This window comes from Drosophila takahashii, chromosome 4 (assembly GCF_030179915.1).
Source record: "Drosophila takahashii strain IR98-3 E-12201 chromosome 4, DtakHiC1v2, whole genome shotgun sequence".
Classification (NCBI taxonomy): Eukaryota; Metazoa; Arthropoda; class Insecta; order Diptera; family Drosophilidae; genus Drosophila; species Drosophila takahashii.
In genome coordinates, this window is record NC_091682.1 from 1900388 (window position 1) to 1920294 (window position 19907).

Below are 19907 nucleotides of genomic sequence, written 5' to 3' on the forward strand. Positions count from 1 at the left end.
GGGAAGAATTTTTGGGAATAACTTGAGTGTAATCTCAGTAAAATGTGTTATTATCCTAAAATCCCTTTATACCGATATATTGGCTCAAAGGGCCTTCTAGGATTTTTATTATTATTCATTAACTCAACGAAAAAGAACTATATGACATTACAATTTTGAGATGCTATAAGCGCACTACAATATTTTTCTCCACTCCATCGTTCCAAATCCATCGTGTGTATTTAGCATTATTTATCTCTTCAATTTTAGTGCGACCGCATCCAGTTAAATTGTTATCGATACTTAGTGTATTAACTGAAAATTTCAATCTGACCATCATTCAAATAGAGGAGTTTTTATAATATAAAATAGAGTATTAAAAAGCAATTGGAAATGATTTCCTCGTTGGTACCCAATATCAATCAAAAATCGCCCAAGGCGTTTTTTTTAAAGATTTAGAGAAAATTCGTAAAATGTTTGAAAATACGAGGATGCCTGAAAATTCACTGTCCTGCCAGTATTCATAAGTGAGGTGTTTAACTACATAAACAATTAAAATCTATGCAAAGTACACGTGCTCTAAGATTCCAGTGACTTAATCTTTGGAATAATATAATGATTATACGCGAAACGAACGAATAAATCAAAGCTAGCGTCCCTTTAGCTCAATAGCATACATACACACAATCAATTTGTGTACATATAATACCGTGTGTGTACATATGTATGTACGTAGCAGCAGCGGAAAATGCAGGTATATCGGTATCAATGCAGGTCCATATGTATACGCCTTGCATTGATATATGTATATATACCAGTGAATACTAACACATAGGAATGCATTAAAGCAGGTCCTTGAAATATTAAACAGAGAAAGTGCTTTAATTGTTTAAAAATATTTATTTATACAATTACTTGTTTCTTTTTTTTCTTATATTTTAGCCTGAACCTGGAACGAAAATAATTTGTGATGCTATTCAAAGTGGGCACTCCGCATCATAGTGCGACACAGCCAATAAAAGTGGTGTATTTTAAATAAAACTACTCAAAAACGACCCTAAAAAAATTAAAATGGTGTCTCAGTGCCATCCCGTTGGCAGAGGAGAGGCAAAAGATGATTTTATTGAACACAACTCTTCTTCCAAATCAAATCAGACTTCCCTGCGAAATGAAGTTAATGGCACGCTTCAATGTGCGTTTAAAATTGTTCAAGCTGCAATCAAAACACAACACAGATCTCGAGGTGTTTCCAGAATGTCATTATTAAGCATAGTACTGCTAATCATTATAACTATTCACGTTAGATTGACACTTGCCGATCAGGGTACGTAAAAACGTAAAACGCAAAAAACATCTTTCTAAAATTCACAAATTTCTGCAGTGGTTCTGTTGGATACAACCAGAGAAGCTACATTGGAGTGGACTAGGTATCCATATGGTCCACAAGCCCAAACTCCAGGGGTACGTATTACATTCGATTTTGTGTTGGGAATCTGCAAGCGCGGCAGATTCGAGGAATCTCGAATCTCCATCTTAGTAGTGTTTTATAGTCATCTACATATGTACAGTGACTCGCAGCTTAAATCATGCAGTCCGTGCTTTTATTTTGACGATAGATGGGTAATAAGGGAAGGGTATTTTTTATTCTTAGATTTTTTAACTTCAAAATTACATTCGAGTCATTAGTCATTCGATGAAAAAGACAAAAATAAATTTGTTTCCAACTTTACATTAATACAAACAAAAAAATGTGATTTGAGGGTTTTCGCATGACAACCAATTTTTATGCAAACAAAAAAAGTTTTCCAATCTTAAAGAAGTTACGCCCCCTTCGATTTTTTTAAATTCAAAAATTATTTGTTTTTATTTACTAACAACATTGGGATGATCTTTTTGGACTGCCATACTTGGTCGAGTTAAAAAATTAAAAACCAGATCGTGGTGTCAGCTACGATGAAATCTCTAAAGAATCGGTATACAATTATCTTTCTAATTATGTTTTAATAATTTCAAAAAATGCGTAAGTACTACCTTTTTTCCATAAAAAAATCGAATCCCCCGTGGTTTATATTATACGTATTATGATTTTAGTCAGACGTTTGCAACGCAGTAAAGAAGAAAAACAATTTGAAAAAAAAGATTTTAATTTTAATAATAAGCTTTTCTTTTCACTTTTCTTAAGCTCTTTTTTTTTAAATCTTCATTTTGTACCACTTTTAGTTTTTGAGATATTGTTAAAAAACTGCCGTATTCGCTCGGGACAAAAATATAAGTGGATTTCGGAAAAGTTCTTAACAATATAACTTAGCGAATTCTGATGGAATATTTGAATGCGATTTACATGTCGCTGTAAAATAGTTTTGGTTTTAATTAAAAATTGTTTGCCGTTTTTGTTTTATGAAGTTTCAAACACATCGCTCGGGACATTTTTTTTCACCGTTTTGAAAAGTCAATTTCTTTACCTTGATCCCTCAATTACTGGCTGTTTTGCTTTAAACTTAATAGTTTAACATGTAAATGAAGCATTTAGTACAGAAAAATGTCACATATTAGCATTCCTACACACAAAAAAAACTTGGTAAATCAACTGTTATAATTGTTCTGTTATATTCTGTTCTTAATTTATTCTATACACACAACCACAAAAAATGGTTAAATCTACTAATTAAATAGATACTTTCACAACAACAAATACACACAATCAGCAAGGACACACACCTATATTCTTGACAAAATTTACAATTTTTTGTGGTTGGGGACTGTTTGACAATTTTTTTTGTGTGTATAGAATAAATTAAGAACAGAATACAGGTTCAAAAAATATTTTAAAAAATGGCCAAAAACTAATTTTTGCTTATATTGATAGGGTTTATTATAAAAATAATCCAACTATACTCCAAATTTTTAGTTTAGCTCAGGATCCAACTAATTAGAAACTAATAAGGCGGCAAAATCATGTGGAAATTTTTTTTTTTCAAGTTTAAAGGTTTTTGGCTTGGTCGACTTTTTGGTGGAAGTGTCGATATGTATATTTTTGATCAGCATCACGAGTCGATCTAAAAATTAATTGGAAATTAATGTTAAAAAAATTATATTTGTGTTGATCTATATTACATTTTCTTCTTTTCTGGAGTATATATTTTCCTTAACATTTCAAAATTTTGAATTAAATTTATCAAAAATTGGACGGCTATTTTATATAACTGCCATAGGAAGACTCAAAAAATTAATGACAATATTATACGAAAGCAGCTAAAATTTAGATTGTAGTAACATATACGCAAGTAAATCTATATTTAATGTTTTTTTAAGTTAATAGTATAATAATCTGTATATATCCTATACCATATACCCTATAGGCTTCGGCTGGCCGAGGCTAGCTACCTTTCTAGTTTTATCCATGTTTTTTTGTACTTATCATAAAAATTTACTTGGTTTTTATTTTTACTTATACTTTTAGTGGGTAGAAGAATCATTCACAGACTTCGTGAAGGGCATAAACTGGAGGAGCTACGTGGTTTGCGATGTGGCATATCACAATGTCAACAATTGGTTGTGGTCGCCGTTTATCGATCGTGGACCAGCAAACCGACTCTACATTGAAATTCAATTCACAATACGCGACTGTTCTTTATTCCCAGGTAAATATATGCATTTGTTTTTTTTTACAGAAAATAAGACGACCATGGTACGACTAAATATGCCACTTACTACACACTACTACACACTAAAAAGTGTTGCCTACATGTAGGGGTACATATTACTGAATAATAGAAATTTTTCCTGTTATTCGTACTGTAAAGCGGTCTATTAAATTTGTTGCAAACTATGATATAGGGGAGAGGTCTGTAGGTTGGTACACCTTTTGTTTTTGATCTCCCATTTCGACAATCACTTGTGAAACTTCACGCATTAGGTACTGATCAAACGGTTAGTCTATTAGCTTTAAAAAACAATAAACAATTTCTTTTTCCTTATGGAAAACTTTTTTTTTAAAGTGCCAAAAAACGACATTCTTAAAAAATGGTATGCTAGTTGAGACACTTTTAAAAGTCAATAAAACTCACACCAAAAGTACTCCAAACTTTCAGAAAATATTTATTTATGTTATTTTAATCAATTTTAGTTCGCTTTAACTTATTTCCCGTCCATTTTTTGAGAACTTACGGCCGTTTTCTCGTCCATATTTTAGTTTGTTTGCCGGGACAACGGAGCGATAGACAAAAAATGGTTTACTCGTCCTTATGTTAACGCAGGTAGCGACATATTTTGTCTCTGTACTCCACCGTTTCAAATTTATGCGGTTGGATTTGTGCGAAAGTGTTGCCAGACATTCGAGCTTTGTCAATCTGGTTCCACTCTTCATTCGAAAACAGCTGAAATCAAAATTGTTACTGTCATCCAATTTATTTTCAAATGAATTCCCGAGAGATATATCTTCAGACTCTGTGGGATATCGTCGAATTGTCTGAAGGCGAACCTATCAGCGCAGATATCAAGACCAAAGAAATTACTTCGAACATTACAGTGATAAAGAATTTGTTAAAAGGTTTGGCTTGTGTAAAAGCACGGCGCTATTTGTTTTGCAACTTGAACCTAAAGTAAAGAAGTTAGTGCATTCATTTGATTTAACTAATTCCATATAATCAAAAACTATTATTACAGGGAAACGATAATACAGCCATGGGTTAAGCTTCTAATAGCTCTTAGATTCTACGTAAGCGGCAGTTTTCTTATAACTGTAGGCGATTTTTGTGGTGTTAGCGGTGCCACAGCCAGTCGAGTTGTTAAGGAAGTTTCTTTTGCTATAGCTTTTTTATACCCTTGCAGAGGGTATTATAATTTTGGTCAGAAGTTTGTAACGCAGTGAAGGAGACGTTTCCGACCCCATAAAGTATATATATTCTTGATCAGGATCAATAGGGGAGTCGATATAGCCATGTCCGTCTGTCCGTCTGTCCGTCTGACCGTCTGTCCGTCTGTTTCAATACCGTTTGCGAGCTCAGTTTAAAAGCTAGCGCCTTGAAACTTTCACAATCGTCCTAAAACATGTGTACGCAGATCAAGTTTGAAAGCCGACCCGATCGGACGTCTATATCCTATAGCTCCCATAGGAACAATCGGATATAGCTTTCACAAAATGAAGATATTTCGCTCAGTGTAAAAGCTTTTGACATGAATCTTATTCTTTTACGCATACCTTGATCAGGGTAAAAGCGCGTGCCGATCGGACGTCTATATCTTATAGCTCCCATAGGAACAATAGGGTGAAATCGGTCAAAATTTGACGTATTTCAGGATATTTCGCGCAAAATATAAGCTATTCCCATGAAACTTTCCAAATCGTATTTTTTTGTGCGTACCTTGATCAGGGTAAAAGCGCGTGCCGATCGGACGTCTATATCATATAGCTCCCATAGGAACAATAGGGTGAAAAATATAAAATGTTTATTTTTTTCAATTATAGAATATTTTGCTGTTTATTAATTCAATTTGCTATTTTAGTCAAGTTTTCATTAGTGAAATCTGCAAGGGTATTAAAACTTCGGCTTGCCGAAGCTAGCTTCCGTCCTCGTTTTAAAATAATTTATGAAGTACCGGCGTATTTAAAAATTAAAATTAAAATATCAACGTTTCCGAAAGTCATAGGAGCCTTAGATGGTACGCATCTAAGAATTCAATCTCCCGAAGACACCGGTTCTACAAGAAATGTCTCCTGTTCATCGGTATACTTTTTACCGCGAAAGTTTCTTTCTGCCGACATTGTTTTTTTATCAGTTTGAAATTTTTTTTATATCATCAGCTGTAAGTATGACTGTTTAATGGTATTTTTAGATAGTTTTTCGACCAAATTTTGACAATTAGTTAACTCTTCTGTTGTGGTGTTGCCACCTAGTCTCAAATTAGTGCGCCTTTTATTTGGAGTTTTAAATGACGGACGAGAAAACGAAAACCTTTAACCTGGATAAATTTATCCTTCCATTAGCTAAATTGTACTTTGCAGGACGGACGAGAAAACGGCCCTTAGACCAATTAATAATTAAAACCAAATGACTCTTTGAACGATCACATTTCCCCGTACATCAAACAAATGTAGTGGGCAGAAAGCGAACTCTGTCGGGCTAAGGCCATTTTGTATGCAAAACGGGTGTCTCAACTTACACGGTCAAAGTGTCCCAACTTACACAAAATGAGTTGATTCGGGAAAAAATCAATAACTTTTTTTCTGACTGTCAAATTAATAAGAATTTTTTAATATTTGTTAAGCTTTTAATTACTTATATTTTAAGCATTTTACCAAATATATTTAAGCCCGTTATTAATTATACCCGTTACTCGTAGAGTAAAAGGGTATATTGTATTCGTGCAAAAGTATGAAACAGGGAGAAGGAAGCGTTTCCGACCCCATAAAGTATATATATTCTTGATCAGGATCACTAGCCGAGTCGATCTAGCCATGTCCGTCTGTCCGTCTGTCCGTCTGTCTGTCTGTATGAACGCTGAGATCTCAGAAACTATAAAAGCTAGAAGATTGGCATTTTGCATGCAGATTTTAGGAGTTCCTACGCAGCGCAAGTTTGTTTCAAAATGGTGCCACGCCCCCTCTAACGCCCACAATCGCTTATATACGATTTTAAAAATTTTAATATTTTGGAAAAGTAAAAATGCAGTTTTATTGTGTTTATCAATACCTATCGAAATGTAGAAGAAATTTTTCAACCATTCGTTAAAAAGTTATGCGTGATCAACGTTTTCTATCTCTATCTCCATCTCCCTCGCACTCCCTTTACCTGAGTAACGGGTATCTGATAGTCGGGGCACCCGACTATAACGTTCTCTCTTGTTTTTTATGGAATTTTGAAAAAAGTGGGCATCAACTTTTTTGGTGAAAATGGTTTTGTTACTAAAAAAAACTAAACAAAAAAACAAAACAAAAATTTTAGTGGAAAAGTTTTAAGCAAATGAGGTGTCCCAACTTACAGACCGTCCCAACCGACAGATCTTTCCATTCTTTCATTTTTCACCCATATCACCCCCCGCGGATCCGCGCATGTTACTAGCAGAGCCGATCTGGATAACATTTAATTTAAATGAACTTAACGCGACTTCTCACGCGAATTCTTGTGGTCCAAAAGGTCAATCATATTTCACAGTAAAAATTTCAAAACATTGATTGATTGCGACTAGTTGATGTTAAACAGACGCAACATTAAGGGCAATGTTAAATATGTCATTATCGATTTTAATTAATTAACTTTAACAGAATGGGTTACATGAAACCCAACCCAAACCGTCCTTACCATTATACTTTTAAACCAACTTGATTTGTTTTTGTTTTGTGTATTTGAGTTTGGGAAAACGTTTAACCCATTTACGCAATTGGTATAATCCAATTGTGTTTCAAGTATGTCAGTTGGGAGTAAGGTTTGAAACGAATCTGATTTGACATGTTGCACGTCTCACACACAATGTCCGTAGGCTAAATAGGCTTTCAACTAAATTTTCAATTTTCGGTAAGTGGGTCATTTTGTTCTGGTTTAAAAATTAAGTTTCTTGTAAATAGTTTAAATATCTACATCCTTATAGAGGCTGATGATTTCAGTCAGAAGTTTGGAACGCAATGAAGGAGACGTTTCCGACCCTATAAAGTATATATATCCTTGATCAGCACCGTCTGTCCGTCCGTCTGTCCGTTTCTATGCAAACAAGTCTCTCAGTTTTGAAGCTATCGCGATGAACAATCTGAAAATAATGAAAAAATTAGCTTCCTTTCATCGAGTATTACTATAAAAGAGTAGATGTCGATTTGCGTCATGTTCCCCCAGCCCAAACCATAAGACCACAACTTCCGGTTGGGGGCACTTAATTATTCTTTCCTCACCGATTATGCGATCGGATCCGTTTTTGTTTTAAAGTGTGGAGCTATGCCATACAATTAGTAAGGTATTTTTTTTTTTTTTGACCCACGGTTGATTTTATATGAATCTTTTTGTTTGCGGGGGTTGCGGGGGGCCTCTTTGGCAGCACGTTGTTTTTACTCACAAACGGCAGCAAAAGCAGAGCGAGAGAGTAGTGAGCAGAGAGAGAGTCATTTGAAGCGAAAGAGAGTCGGACAATCATTTTTTTCTGGCTTAGAAACACCTGATAAAATTTTTACTATTTGGATACCAGAACGGCATAAGGAATTTTTTTTTAATTTTAAAAAAATTTTGAATTGGGTTTCGTCACATTTGCATGTGAGAAACGCAATGACACACACACACATCGAAAAATTGGCATGTACATACATAAGTATGTAATGATTAAATTGGGATAAAATAACGGATCACCCAATGCAGCCATTCTAAATCAAATATTTTGCAAAAATTTAAATTATGTTAAAGACGAGGGGCGCACGAAGAAAATTGTTGGCAAATTTCGTCTCCAAAATTACACCTACTGTTTTCTCGAGCTGTTGATCCGACATTGGGGCACTTCTTTTTTTGTTTACATACCGATCCTGCGAGCGGATCCGTCTTTCGCTTAAAGCATTTTGGCCGTAGCCTTTCATAGGTATTTGTGTTTTATTATTTATATATTCTTTTTTATGTTTTTAAGGTTTTTGGGGGTTAGATCTGTTCGAAATAAACCGTAAAAAAGAGTAAGAGTTTTTCTCTACATTCGCTTAGCTAACCAAAATGATATAATTAGGCTACCAGAACGGTGGAGTTAAGGTGGGAATAAGGTGAGGTTAGGGGTTAAGTTGCGATTAAGGAGGCATTACATAGGTTAGGGTAAAAGTAATGTAAGGGAAGGGTGAAGGTGAGAAAGGTAAGGTTCGTTGGGACTTTAGTGAGGATAAGGACAAGGTGACAAACATGTTTTACTAAAAAAAGTGAATTTAAAGTTAGTAAGTATAGTAAGGAACATTTTTTTTCAGATGAGACTAAAGTTAGGTTAGCTAAGAAGAGGAAAAACTGGTGCTAAGGTGGGTTAAGACTAGGAAATAGTGAAAACAGCATTAAGGTGCTAAAAAAGTGTGCCAAGGGTTAGAATAAAATAGGTGGGGTTAAGGTGAGGTAATATTAGGGTTAATGCGGTGTTAAGGTTAGGTATGTTATGGTTAGAAGGATTAGAATATTAGTGCGTTTTAGGTGGGATTACTGTTTAGCTAAGTTTACGCGGGATTTTACTCTGATATTAATTTGAATTTGAATATATGTAAAAATCAGCAATAAATGCTTTGCTAATAGTAGCGGACAACGTCGCTTCGGGTATTGCTAGTGTTTTATATAAGTTTCACAGTTCATTTAAAGCTTTAAATGAATGAATTAATTATTTATTTATTTTCTTTAATCACAATTTAACGAACATCTTTGTCATTTTCAGGAAACGCTTTGTCATGCAAGGAAACCTTTAGTTTACTTTTCTACGAATTCGATGCTGCCACTCGAGAGCCTCCTCCGTGGCAAACTGACAGCTACAGGCTGATCGCTCGCATTGCGGCTGGAGAGGGTCGCTTTAATCAAAACTCCGATGTAGACATTAACACTGAGGTGAAGAGCATAGCAGTGAACAAAAAAGGAGTTTATTTTGCGTTTAGGGACCAGGGCGCTTGTATAAGCGTATTGGCAGTAAAAGTTTACTATATAACATGTCCTGCTGTTACTGAGAACTTTGCGCACTTCAACGAAACACCTACAGGAAGAGAAATTACTATTATCGAGAAGCAAAATGGAACTTGTGTCGAAAACGCTGAACCGTATGAGGCACCAACATATTTATGCAAAGGTGATGGAAAATGGACAATTCTTACTGGTGGCTGTCGTTGCAAGGCCGGCTATGAACCAAACGATTTAAATAAAACTTGCACAGGTCAGTACTTTTTTAATGAAATTTTTGTTGTGAGTTCGTAATTTTTTTAATATTTTTTAAAATAAAAACAAACTTGCTGATTTACAAAATTATAATTGTAAAATTATAATACCCTCTGCAAGGGTATAAAAACCCTAATGTTCCTTTGAGAGTAAAGTAAAGTAAAAATATCGATTCTAGCTTTCTCAATCGTCATACAAATGTCCCCGCAGATTAAGTTTTAAAACGCCCCTGATGGAATGTCTACATCCCAAATTGCCTGTCGGAACTATTCAAAGAAAATTTGGTGCAGTGTAAAAAAAATTGACCCGAAACCCTGCAAAACCAACTTTTTATACTTTTGCAGAGGGTATTATTATGGGGTCAGAAGACCCCATAAAGTATATATATATATATATTCTTGATCAGGATCAATAGTAGAGTCGATATAGCCTTGTCCGTCTGTCCGTCTGTTTCAATACCGTTTGCGAGCTCAGTTTAAAAGCTAGCGACTAAAAACATTCATAGTCATCCTAAAACATGTGTAGCTCCCATAGGAACAATCGGATATAACTTGCAAAAAGTGATGATTTTTCGCGCATTGTATATATCCTATAGCCCCCATAGGAACAATTGGGTGGAAAATTGTAATATTTTTTTTTGAATCATGAAATATTTTGTTTATTAATTCATGTTGCTATTGTAGTCAAATTTTAATTCGTGAAGTCTGCAAGGGTATTAAAACTTCGGCTTGCCGAAGTTAGCTTCCGCCCTCGTTTTTGTATACTCTAATCAGAGTACAAATCTATCAGTATTACTAATACAATAAAAACCCCGAGATACTTAAACTATCAACAATACCCGTTACTCGTAGAGTAAAAGGGTATATTGTATTCGTGCAAAAGTATGTAACAGCTAGAAGGAAACGTTTCCGACCCCATAAAGTATATATATTCTTGATCAGGATCATTAGCCGAGTCGATCTAGCCATGTCCGTCTGTCCGCCTGTCCGTCTGTCTGTCTGTCCGTATGAACGCTGAGATCTCGGAAACTACAAAAGCAAGAAGGTTAAGATTTTCCACACATACACATATTTGGTAGGGTCTTCGGCATCAAAAAATCAGTAAAATCAGAGGTTACCCGCCCCCTGGGTAGCGCAATTTTTAATTTTTTTTTTTAAGAATTTTGTTTGCTTTTCCAAAGTTAAAAATGCGTTTTTTACCTAAAAAATTCAACTTTGGGCTTAAAAATAAAATACTTAAAGTTAAAAAATAAAAAAAGCGCTTCCCAGGGGGCGGTTGCATAAAAATGCACAAAAATATGCGACAAATTTGAAAACGATCGGTTGAGCCGTTTCGAGAAAAACGCACTTAAAGATGCACTTACGTACGTAACGTCTAAGAGGTTAGGGTACTAGTTTTAGCATAACTTCTAAAGTTTTTATCCGATTGACTTAAAACTTTTTTTGTATAATCTTAAGAAGTTAATCTACAAGAAAAAAATTTTTAAAAAAATTGATTTTTTTTTTGCTAGACCCTACCTCCCCCTTTAATGATATTGGACCCAGATGCGACCATGTTCGATGGTCTCTGTAACACCCCTGATTTTGAAAAAGATTCGATTTTATTTTTCGAACTTATATTTATAGAAATGAAATATATTTTTAGAGATAAATTATTTTATTTATTTCAGAATGTCCACTTGGAACATTTAAATCACCAGAGGTTACAAAATGTACTCCATGTCCGCCTAATTCAAATTCTTCAAAAGTTGGATCACCATTTTGCAAGTGTATGCCGGGATACTATAGGCATCCAAGTGACGGCCGACATATGCCTTGTTACAGTCCACCAGCTGCACCTACAAATCTCACGTTATTGTTTGTTGATCAAACGAGTGCCATAATATCTTGGAGCGCTCCATCCAAGAATAAAACGCACCCGACTGAAACGCAGAATAAAAAGTACCACAGTGATATTGTGTACAAGATCCGATGCAATATGTGCAGCACAAATGTAATGTACAATCCGTCAAGTGACACTTTCAACGAAACGAAAATAACACTGACAAATCTTGAACCTGTAACGACTTATACTGTGCAGATACACGCAACTAATAGTGTGTCGCATCTAACCGACTCGGGCCGGCATTCCAACGAATCGTCACTGACGGCATTAAATGATATAACATTTTCTAATGCGTCGTTCTTTAACATTCCATTGGATTTGAATGAAATAAAAACCGGTCACGCTGAAATCGTTTTTACCACAGAGTCTGTTTTGCTATCTACAGTTTTTAACTTACGAATATTGGCCATAACTAGTAAGGACGCCGATTTAGAGTGGGACAAGCCCGTTCAAAGTGATTCTCCTCTTGAGTTTTATGAAGTCCGTTGGTTCCCCAAGGTAGAATTAGATGCCATTAATAAAACAGCTTTGAACACAAAGGACACAAAAGCACATATTGAAGGATTGTTAGAAAACACGGAATATGGATTTCAAGTTCGCTGTAAAACGATAAATGGTTTTGGTTCTTATAGTAATATGATTTATGCTCAAACTCTTCAATCCGTTGGCTCAGGTAAATTTTACACTTATTTGTGTACGATCAAAATTTAATCAAGTTCTCCATTACAACAGTATACGACGATTCTGTACAAATACGATTTATTGCTGGTGCCATTGTGACGGGTGTCCTCTTTCTAGTGATTTTCATAATAGCTACAGTATACTTCATGAGATCCAAACATCAGGATGAACTTGATAAAAAATCTACAAATCATTTACCCTTACCATTGGACTACGCTAGCAACGAAGGTAGGTTTATATATTATATGTAACTTATATGTTTTACACGTTTTTAGTCATATAACCATTCTTATTTATGTCATTTATGAACTTTCACCCGTTTATCATAGATAAAATAATAGGTATAAAAAGAGGATACAATTTCAAAAGCTTAGCCAATTTAGCCATGTGCCTGTACGAAAGTATTTATATCGCGAACTATAGAAGACAATTTTAATTATTAATTGACGCCCTCCTTCCTAATATACAAATCTTTAAAAATTAAAATTGTACCCTTCAGTTACTCGTAGGGTAAAAGGGATTACTGTACTCGTTTTCGTCCCCATAAAGTAACCCGTGTGATAGGTCAACAAAATGGACTTTATTAAAAGGTGCAGGCCTATTGGCATTAAAATATGTTAGTATATAGACGTATATAAGCATACCTGCATACTTTGTTTTCGCGTTTAACGGGTGGGATTTGGGCAATCGCGGTTTGAAAAAAATAGCAACACTTAATGTTTTGATTTAAGATATCTTCGAGGGTCTGTGCTTAATTATAATAAAACCTATACCAAAAAATTGCTTAGATGCCCTTGTACATAATTGCATTTAAGGTTCCATTGTAATTTGTTCACCTCTATTCCCAACCAATTTGATGCGGTGAACAGGCTTAAAAAATACAAGGAAAATATGTGCCCTAAAATGTTTTACAGGCATCTAGAGGCGTTTTTTCCAGAATTTTTGAGATAAATACCACTATTGGTCTTTGAAGAATGGAATGTATATGGGGTGTGATAAAAAATTCCGCGCCAAGTAGTTTCCTAGTTTCGTGGAGTGGGAATTTTAGAAGAAGCCTCAAAGCATTAAAAAAATATAGATTTAATGATACCGTATCAATATTTTATATTTTATATATGGGCAATTCTCTGCTTTTTTAAGATATATAAAAAACAGCTCAATTTTCGATTGTAGCGAAACGTAAAGGAGTGTTTAAAAGCAGTTAATCTTATATATAATAACATAATCCTTATTCTTTATTTTTAAAAATGTGTTTGCCATGGGCAAAAAATATTGAGTAGTTATATTCTATACTTAATAAGTATATATATTCTTGATCAGAATCAAAACGGAATCGATATAGCCATGTCCGTCTGTTTCAATACTGTTTGAGAGCTCAGTTTAAAAGCTAGCGATTTGAAACATTCACAGTCGTCCTAAAACATGTGTACGCAGATCAAGTTTTAAAAGCGCCCTGATCGGAAATCTATATCCTCTAGCTTCAATAGGAACAATCGGATTTAACTTGCAAGAATTGATTATATTTCGCGCAGTGTAAAAGCTATTGACATGAATTTGGAAAGCCAAATTTTATTCTTTTATGCACATTGATTAGGGTTAAACCGCATGCCGATCGGACGTCTATATCTTATAGCTCCCATAGGAACAATAGGGTGCCAATCGCGAACTAGGTTAAAGGCACCACAAATTTGGATTAATCGTTTCGATCCACTAAAAAAGTTGAACAGTGAATTTTCCTAAAAGTTATTAACAAATTAATAAAATATAAAATAAATTAAATGCTTACTGACCCTAGCATGATAGTGAAGTAATGTTGGATGTAGGTAGATATTTTTTGAGTTAAATGTGGAGGAAGAGTGTTAGTGAAAGTGGCTCAAAAATATTACGCAGTGCGGCGACTCAGAGCTGGCTGTCCGAGACTGTCTATTTGCAGATTACTGCGTTATTAAGCAGCTGGCCTTGGAAGTTCGCCCGCTATTATATTTGATGGCGTAAGCTAGACATTTTCACTAAACATCAATACAAGCTTCATCCGAATTGCTCTCAAAACGATTTGTGTCACCCCAGAATAGTCGGATATCCGACTATTGTATTCATACTTGTTATTTATTGATTTTTAAAAATGTATCAATCCTATTTTCAATTCAATATTATTCTTATTTTTATTTTTAGTTAATTCTATGGATACTACTCCAATTGTCAAAACCCTTCACTTAAACGGTATATCTCTTCGTAAAATTTTACATTTCTCCTATTTTATAAGTCTGATTAAGTGGTAACTGGAGATGCATGTTTTATACTACTACCATAAATTTTGTATTATCAAACACAAAACGACATTGGTTCCTGGCAATTTGAATAGAATTATCTATTGAATATAATTGATCAATTGTTTTTTCCGGAAACGGGAAGTTTTCTAAAAATCTATAAACAAAAAATTTATGCGTTTAGTTTGTAAACAAAAACAAGAGAGAACGCTAGAAACACTTTACTAATCCAAAGGGAAATGCAGTTAGGCAATCAGTAAATCACTGCTTGCATTCCATTATTTAATCATACCGCCCACATTCCTGCCTTGTATGGTCAGCGGTTCCAATACTAGATGGCGCCATCGCCGTTAGAGTGGTATTATAGGTACATATATGTATAAACGAAAAAAATACCTTCTCGGAAACTAGAAGGCTGGGATTAAGTAAGCAGATTCTTAGTACTCCTGCGCAGCGCAAGTTTGTTTTATCAAGGCGCCCCCTCTAACGCCCACAAACAGCAAAAAACGGCGCCTACAGTTTTGATGCTACACACAAAAAAAAAACATGGTAAAATCAACTGTAATAATTGTCAAACAGGCCCCAACCAGCAAAATTCTCAATTCAACTAAGTAAATAGTTATTCCACAACAACAAAATACACACAATTAGTAAAGACACACACCCAAAGCAAAAACAAAACACACGTAACTATTTTAATAGTTACGTAACTATCTTTGTTGGTCAATTTTACCAAGCAAATTTTTTTGTGTGTACAAAAAAAATTTAAATTAAAATGTATTTGTTTCGTCAATACCTCTAGGCTCACAAAAAACAAGAAAGGAAGCTAGCTTCGGCCAGCCGAAGCTTAAATTCCCTTGCAGATCATTCCCATTAACTTACAAATCGCAAACATTTTAAATTTCGTATTGTTTTGACATTAATTTTTCTATCCTTCCCTATAACAGCTATATAATATAGTCATCAGATTTTTGTTAAATTCCGAAATTCGAAATTCCGAAATATTAAATAAAAATCATATCCTAGAGTAGAAGAGAATACAATAAAAATCAACGGAGCTATAATTGTTTCCATTTAATTTCCCATTAATTTTTCGATCTTTTCTATGACAGCTATATGATATAGTCGTCCGATTTTGATCAAATTAAAATTGAAATTCGGAAATATTTAAAAAGAGTCATATCCTAGAGTAGAAGAGAATACAATAAAAACCAAAGAAGCTAGAATTTATTTCCTATTACTTTTCCATTAATTTTCCGATCGTTCCTATGCAGCTATATGATATAGTCGTCGGATTTTTTAAACATTTAATTCGAAATTCAGAAATATTCAAAAAATAACATCCCCAAAAGTAGAAGGTAATATTTCAAAAAAACACCAAAGCTAGAATTTTTTTAACGTTTTCTTTTCCGATCCTTCCTATGGGAGCTATAAGATATAGTTGTCCGATCCGGCCGGTTCCGACATATATACTACCTGCAATAGAAAGAAGACTTTTGGGAAAGTTTTATCCCGATAGCTCAAAAACTGAGAGACTAGTTTGCGTAGAAACAGACAGACGGACAGACGGTCAGACGGACAGTCGGACAGACGGACATGGCTAGATCGACTCGTCTAGTGATGCTGATCAAGAATATATATACTTTATGTGGTCGGAAACGTCTCCTTCACTGCATTGCAAACTTCTCACTGAAATCATAATACCCTCTGCAAGGGTATAAAGATAGCAGGTTGGTACTAAACAGGTTTCACCAGGGTGCCACTCCCACCCTAACACTCACAAATGCCCTTAACGCCAGCGGCCATATTTATGCTTTGCATTGCAAGTGGTATCTATAAAATTTCTGAAAATTGCTACCTAACAAATGTTTATTGAAGGGTGTTATGTGAAACTCAATTCACGTTCACCCAAGGCTACCCTTGGCAACCTCTGGTTAGGCAAGATTTTGCGGAAGTCTTCGTTCGCTAAACAGATCTGTAAATTCGTCAGATTTTTGATTTGAAACAAATTAAATGGCATCTACACTTTTACAAAAACTTTAAATATGCGCCAGGAATCCCCAGAATCTGGATGCTTAAGCCTAGTACTCAGTACGACGAAAATTGCTAGCTAAGCATAGTAGTAAGCGTGGGGCAAATAGGTAGCTAAAAGCCTTTAGCCGGGGTTTTTTCCCACCTCGATACTCAGTTGAGCAACGAAAATAGTAAGAAAATACCACAAAACAAGAGAGAACGCTATAGTCGGGTTGGTGTCCCGACTATCTAATACCCGTCACTCCGCCAAAGGGAGTGCGAGGGAGATGGATATATAACATTTTTTGATTGCGTATAAATTTTTAATGAATGGTCCGATTTAAAAAATGTCTTCTGCATTTCGATAGGCATAAATATCCACAACAAACTTGCATTTATACTTCTCGAAAATCTTTAAAAGTGTGGGCGCCAGTTAAATTTATAAATCGTTAGTTGGCGATTGTGGTCGTAAGACCCAAGAATATGTGTGGGAAATCTCAACCTTCTAGTTTTGTAGTTTCAGCGTTCATACGGACTGACAGGCAGACATACAGACGGATATGGCTAGATCGACTCGGTTAGTGACCCTTATCATATTATATATTATATATTATATACCTTATTATATACTTTATATGGTCGGAAACGCATCCTTCTTCCTGTTACATACTTTTGCACGAATACAATATACCCTTTTACTCTACGAGTAACTGGTATAAATACTATATTAAGCGGATGAGCTCCGATGAACGCCTTTAGCTTCGGCCCAAAGACTAAAATATTTAGTCTTTGGCTGTGTTTGTGCAGAAGCAGTGTGCCAATAACATATTATAAATGGAATGAAAACTCCAAAAACCAATGGAAAACTGCCTGTAGGAGTTGCGGCAATACATATCCTCATGCCAACAGCAAATTTAAAGCTTGCGACCCAGGTCGGCTCAACATTTTGTAATATTTCAAAATTGGCGCCTGTTGATGTTTGCTGTTTGTCAACAAACCAAGCTGATTGAGAGTAAGACCATGCTACATGTATTGCGGATGAACCCCGAAAACTTCGGCCACTCTAAAAGATTAATATTTTTAGACAAGTGAAACTCTTAGCCGAACTCAGTACTAGGCTTAAAGGTGTTCATCGGAATTCATCCGCTAAATCTGGTATTTTTTTTTTGGTATTTCCTTACGATTTCCTTAGCTCAACTGAGTACCGCGGTGGGAAAAAGTCTCCGGCTAAAGGCTTTAGCTACCTATTTGCCTCTCGCTTACTCCTATGCTTAGCTAGCAGTTTTCGTCGTACTGAGTACTAGGCTTTAGTCCGAAACTTCAAGCTTTTATAGTTTCCGAGATCTCAGCGCTCATACTGACGGACAAACAGATTTTATATCACTATGGACGGCAGCCCATGTAGTGACGAAGCGCACAAGGGGAGTGTGCGAAGGCGACTACTATTATATATATATTATATATATATTATACGGCGACATAGAAAGAGAAACGTTTATAACTAAGGCCAAAAACAGCGCGTCGAGGAGTTTGTATAGAAATCTGGAGCATAATTTATATGAAAAGAACTACTTCCACGATCAACATAAAGGAGAACTCGTAAAACATATCTTCCAAGCAAGAACCGAGACTTTACCTCTAAATGGCAGGCCTTACAGCAACAACACATCACTGGAATGCAGCCTCTGCAACATGCGAGAAATCGAGGATGTTCAACACTTCATTGCAGTCTGCCCTATTCTGAGAGAGATTCGTTTTACATGTTTTACGAAAACCACCCTTTGCGAATCGGATCTCCACAGTCTTCTAAATGGGGAAAACTGGGAGAATCTGGCATTCTTCATTACAAAAGCCAGTAATTACAGAAAAAAAATTATTTTAGAACAATTTTAGAATTTAACTTAACTCAACTAACCGACTGACGGCATAAAAGCCATTGTCGTTGTAACCAATTTTTGTTTGTTTATTTGTTTTGATGTAACCTTAAATATGTACAGCCAGCTATAAATAAGCAACAAAGAAAAACAAAACACAAACAATAAACAACCTACTACTACTACTATATATTATATAGCCGCAAAATTGAAAATCTGCTGTGATAGTCCTATCGTAATGAGTATTGCTAAAACTTAAAGGATTGCAAGAAAAATCAATTGGTTTGGCAGAGAGAGCGGTGAAAGTGTAAAAGTAAAAATTTCGAAATTTGGATCTGTTGGGGCCGGTGGACCCCTCGCACTCCTTTACTTGTATTTCTACTGAAAATGCCCTTAATATGAGGGGTCATATCAGAAAATCGGACGCTCCTTTCAAAAGTTATACAGAAAACAAATTGGCGGGGGCCGAATCAAAATGAAAATTTAATTCTGTTTGTCTGTGTGTCCCAAAACATGGCTTTAAAGTCCTGAAAATTTGATATGATGTTCAACAGCTCGATATAAGAGACTTTAGTTCTACCACTTTTGGAAAAACCCGCTAGTTTAGCGGGAAAACAGCTATAAATAGCTAAAATACGGAAGGCCGTAACTTTTAAAGCCACAAACTTGTGCTGTATCTCGTTTGAAAGGTATTTTAAAACGCTTTAAGCGCCTCCTATATGTAATTTGTGTAAATGTAATATTTAAAAATTTTTGCATAAAAAAAAATTTTGTTTAACTTTTTTTTTTTTAGCTTTTTTGTTATTTTTCTCAAAAACGGCTCTAACGATTTTCTTTAAAACTTCAAACTGTATAGCCCTTGAGATTCCTTACATTTTGGTATATATCTTGTTGCTGTTAAAAATCACGTTTAAAAGTTATTCAGAAACGAAAATAGCCACTTTTGCCAGCTCAGAACAACTAAAGCTCCCTGAGTATTGAATTTTGTGTGAGGGTATCCGAACTGTATTTTAGGGTCATGGAATCATTTAAATTGTTTTAAGCAGATCCACATAGAAAACTTTTGTTTTACGACTTTGGCCAAAAACCGCTACTTTAGCGGGAAAAAAAGCTAAAAATATCTAAATTCGTAAGTTCGTAACTTCAGAATTACTAAAGCTACAGACATGTGCTATATCTCGTTTAAAAGTATTTTGAAATACTTTAACGATTTTTTAATTCGTATAAAAATCCGATAGTTTAAAAATTATGGTTGAACAGTTTAAATTTAAATGTATATTAGCTCCTATGAGAGCAAAAGTAAACAAACAAAAACTTCTGATATCAAATAAAAACACCTCTTAACGAGGTAA

The 19907-nt window shown here is 35.0% G+C and overlaps 1 protein-coding gene across 7 annotated transcripts in view; it reads left to right on the forward strand.

The window, feature by feature from the left end:
- Positions 1–280: 280 nt before the first annotated feature.
- The window catches only part of Eph (Eph receptor tyrosine kinase), a 31120-nt gene continuing 11493 nt past the window's right edge, over positions 281–19907 (forward strand). Inside the window, exons 1-8 of one of the 7 annotated variants that reach the window (XM_044395331.2) lie at positions 281–733; positions 922–1303; positions 1361–1440; positions 3440–3620; positions 9349–9834; positions 11506–12393; positions 12453–12629; positions 14574–14621. In XM_044395331.2, the coding sequence (XP_044251266.1) occupies positions 1051–1303; positions 1361–1440; positions 3440–3620; positions 9349–9834; positions 11506–12393; positions 12453–12629; positions 14574–14621 (2113 nt within the window). In that variant the 5' untranslated portion in view covers positions 281–733; positions 922–1050. Of the gene's footprint in view, positions 734–813; positions 831–921; positions 1304–1360; positions 1441–3439; positions 3621–9348; positions 9835–11505; positions 12394–12452; positions 12630–14573; positions 14622–19907 lie in introns of those variants that run through there. The other 6 variants (XM_044395333.2, XM_044395332.2, XM_044395334.2 and 3 more) reach the window with 6 other exon arrangements.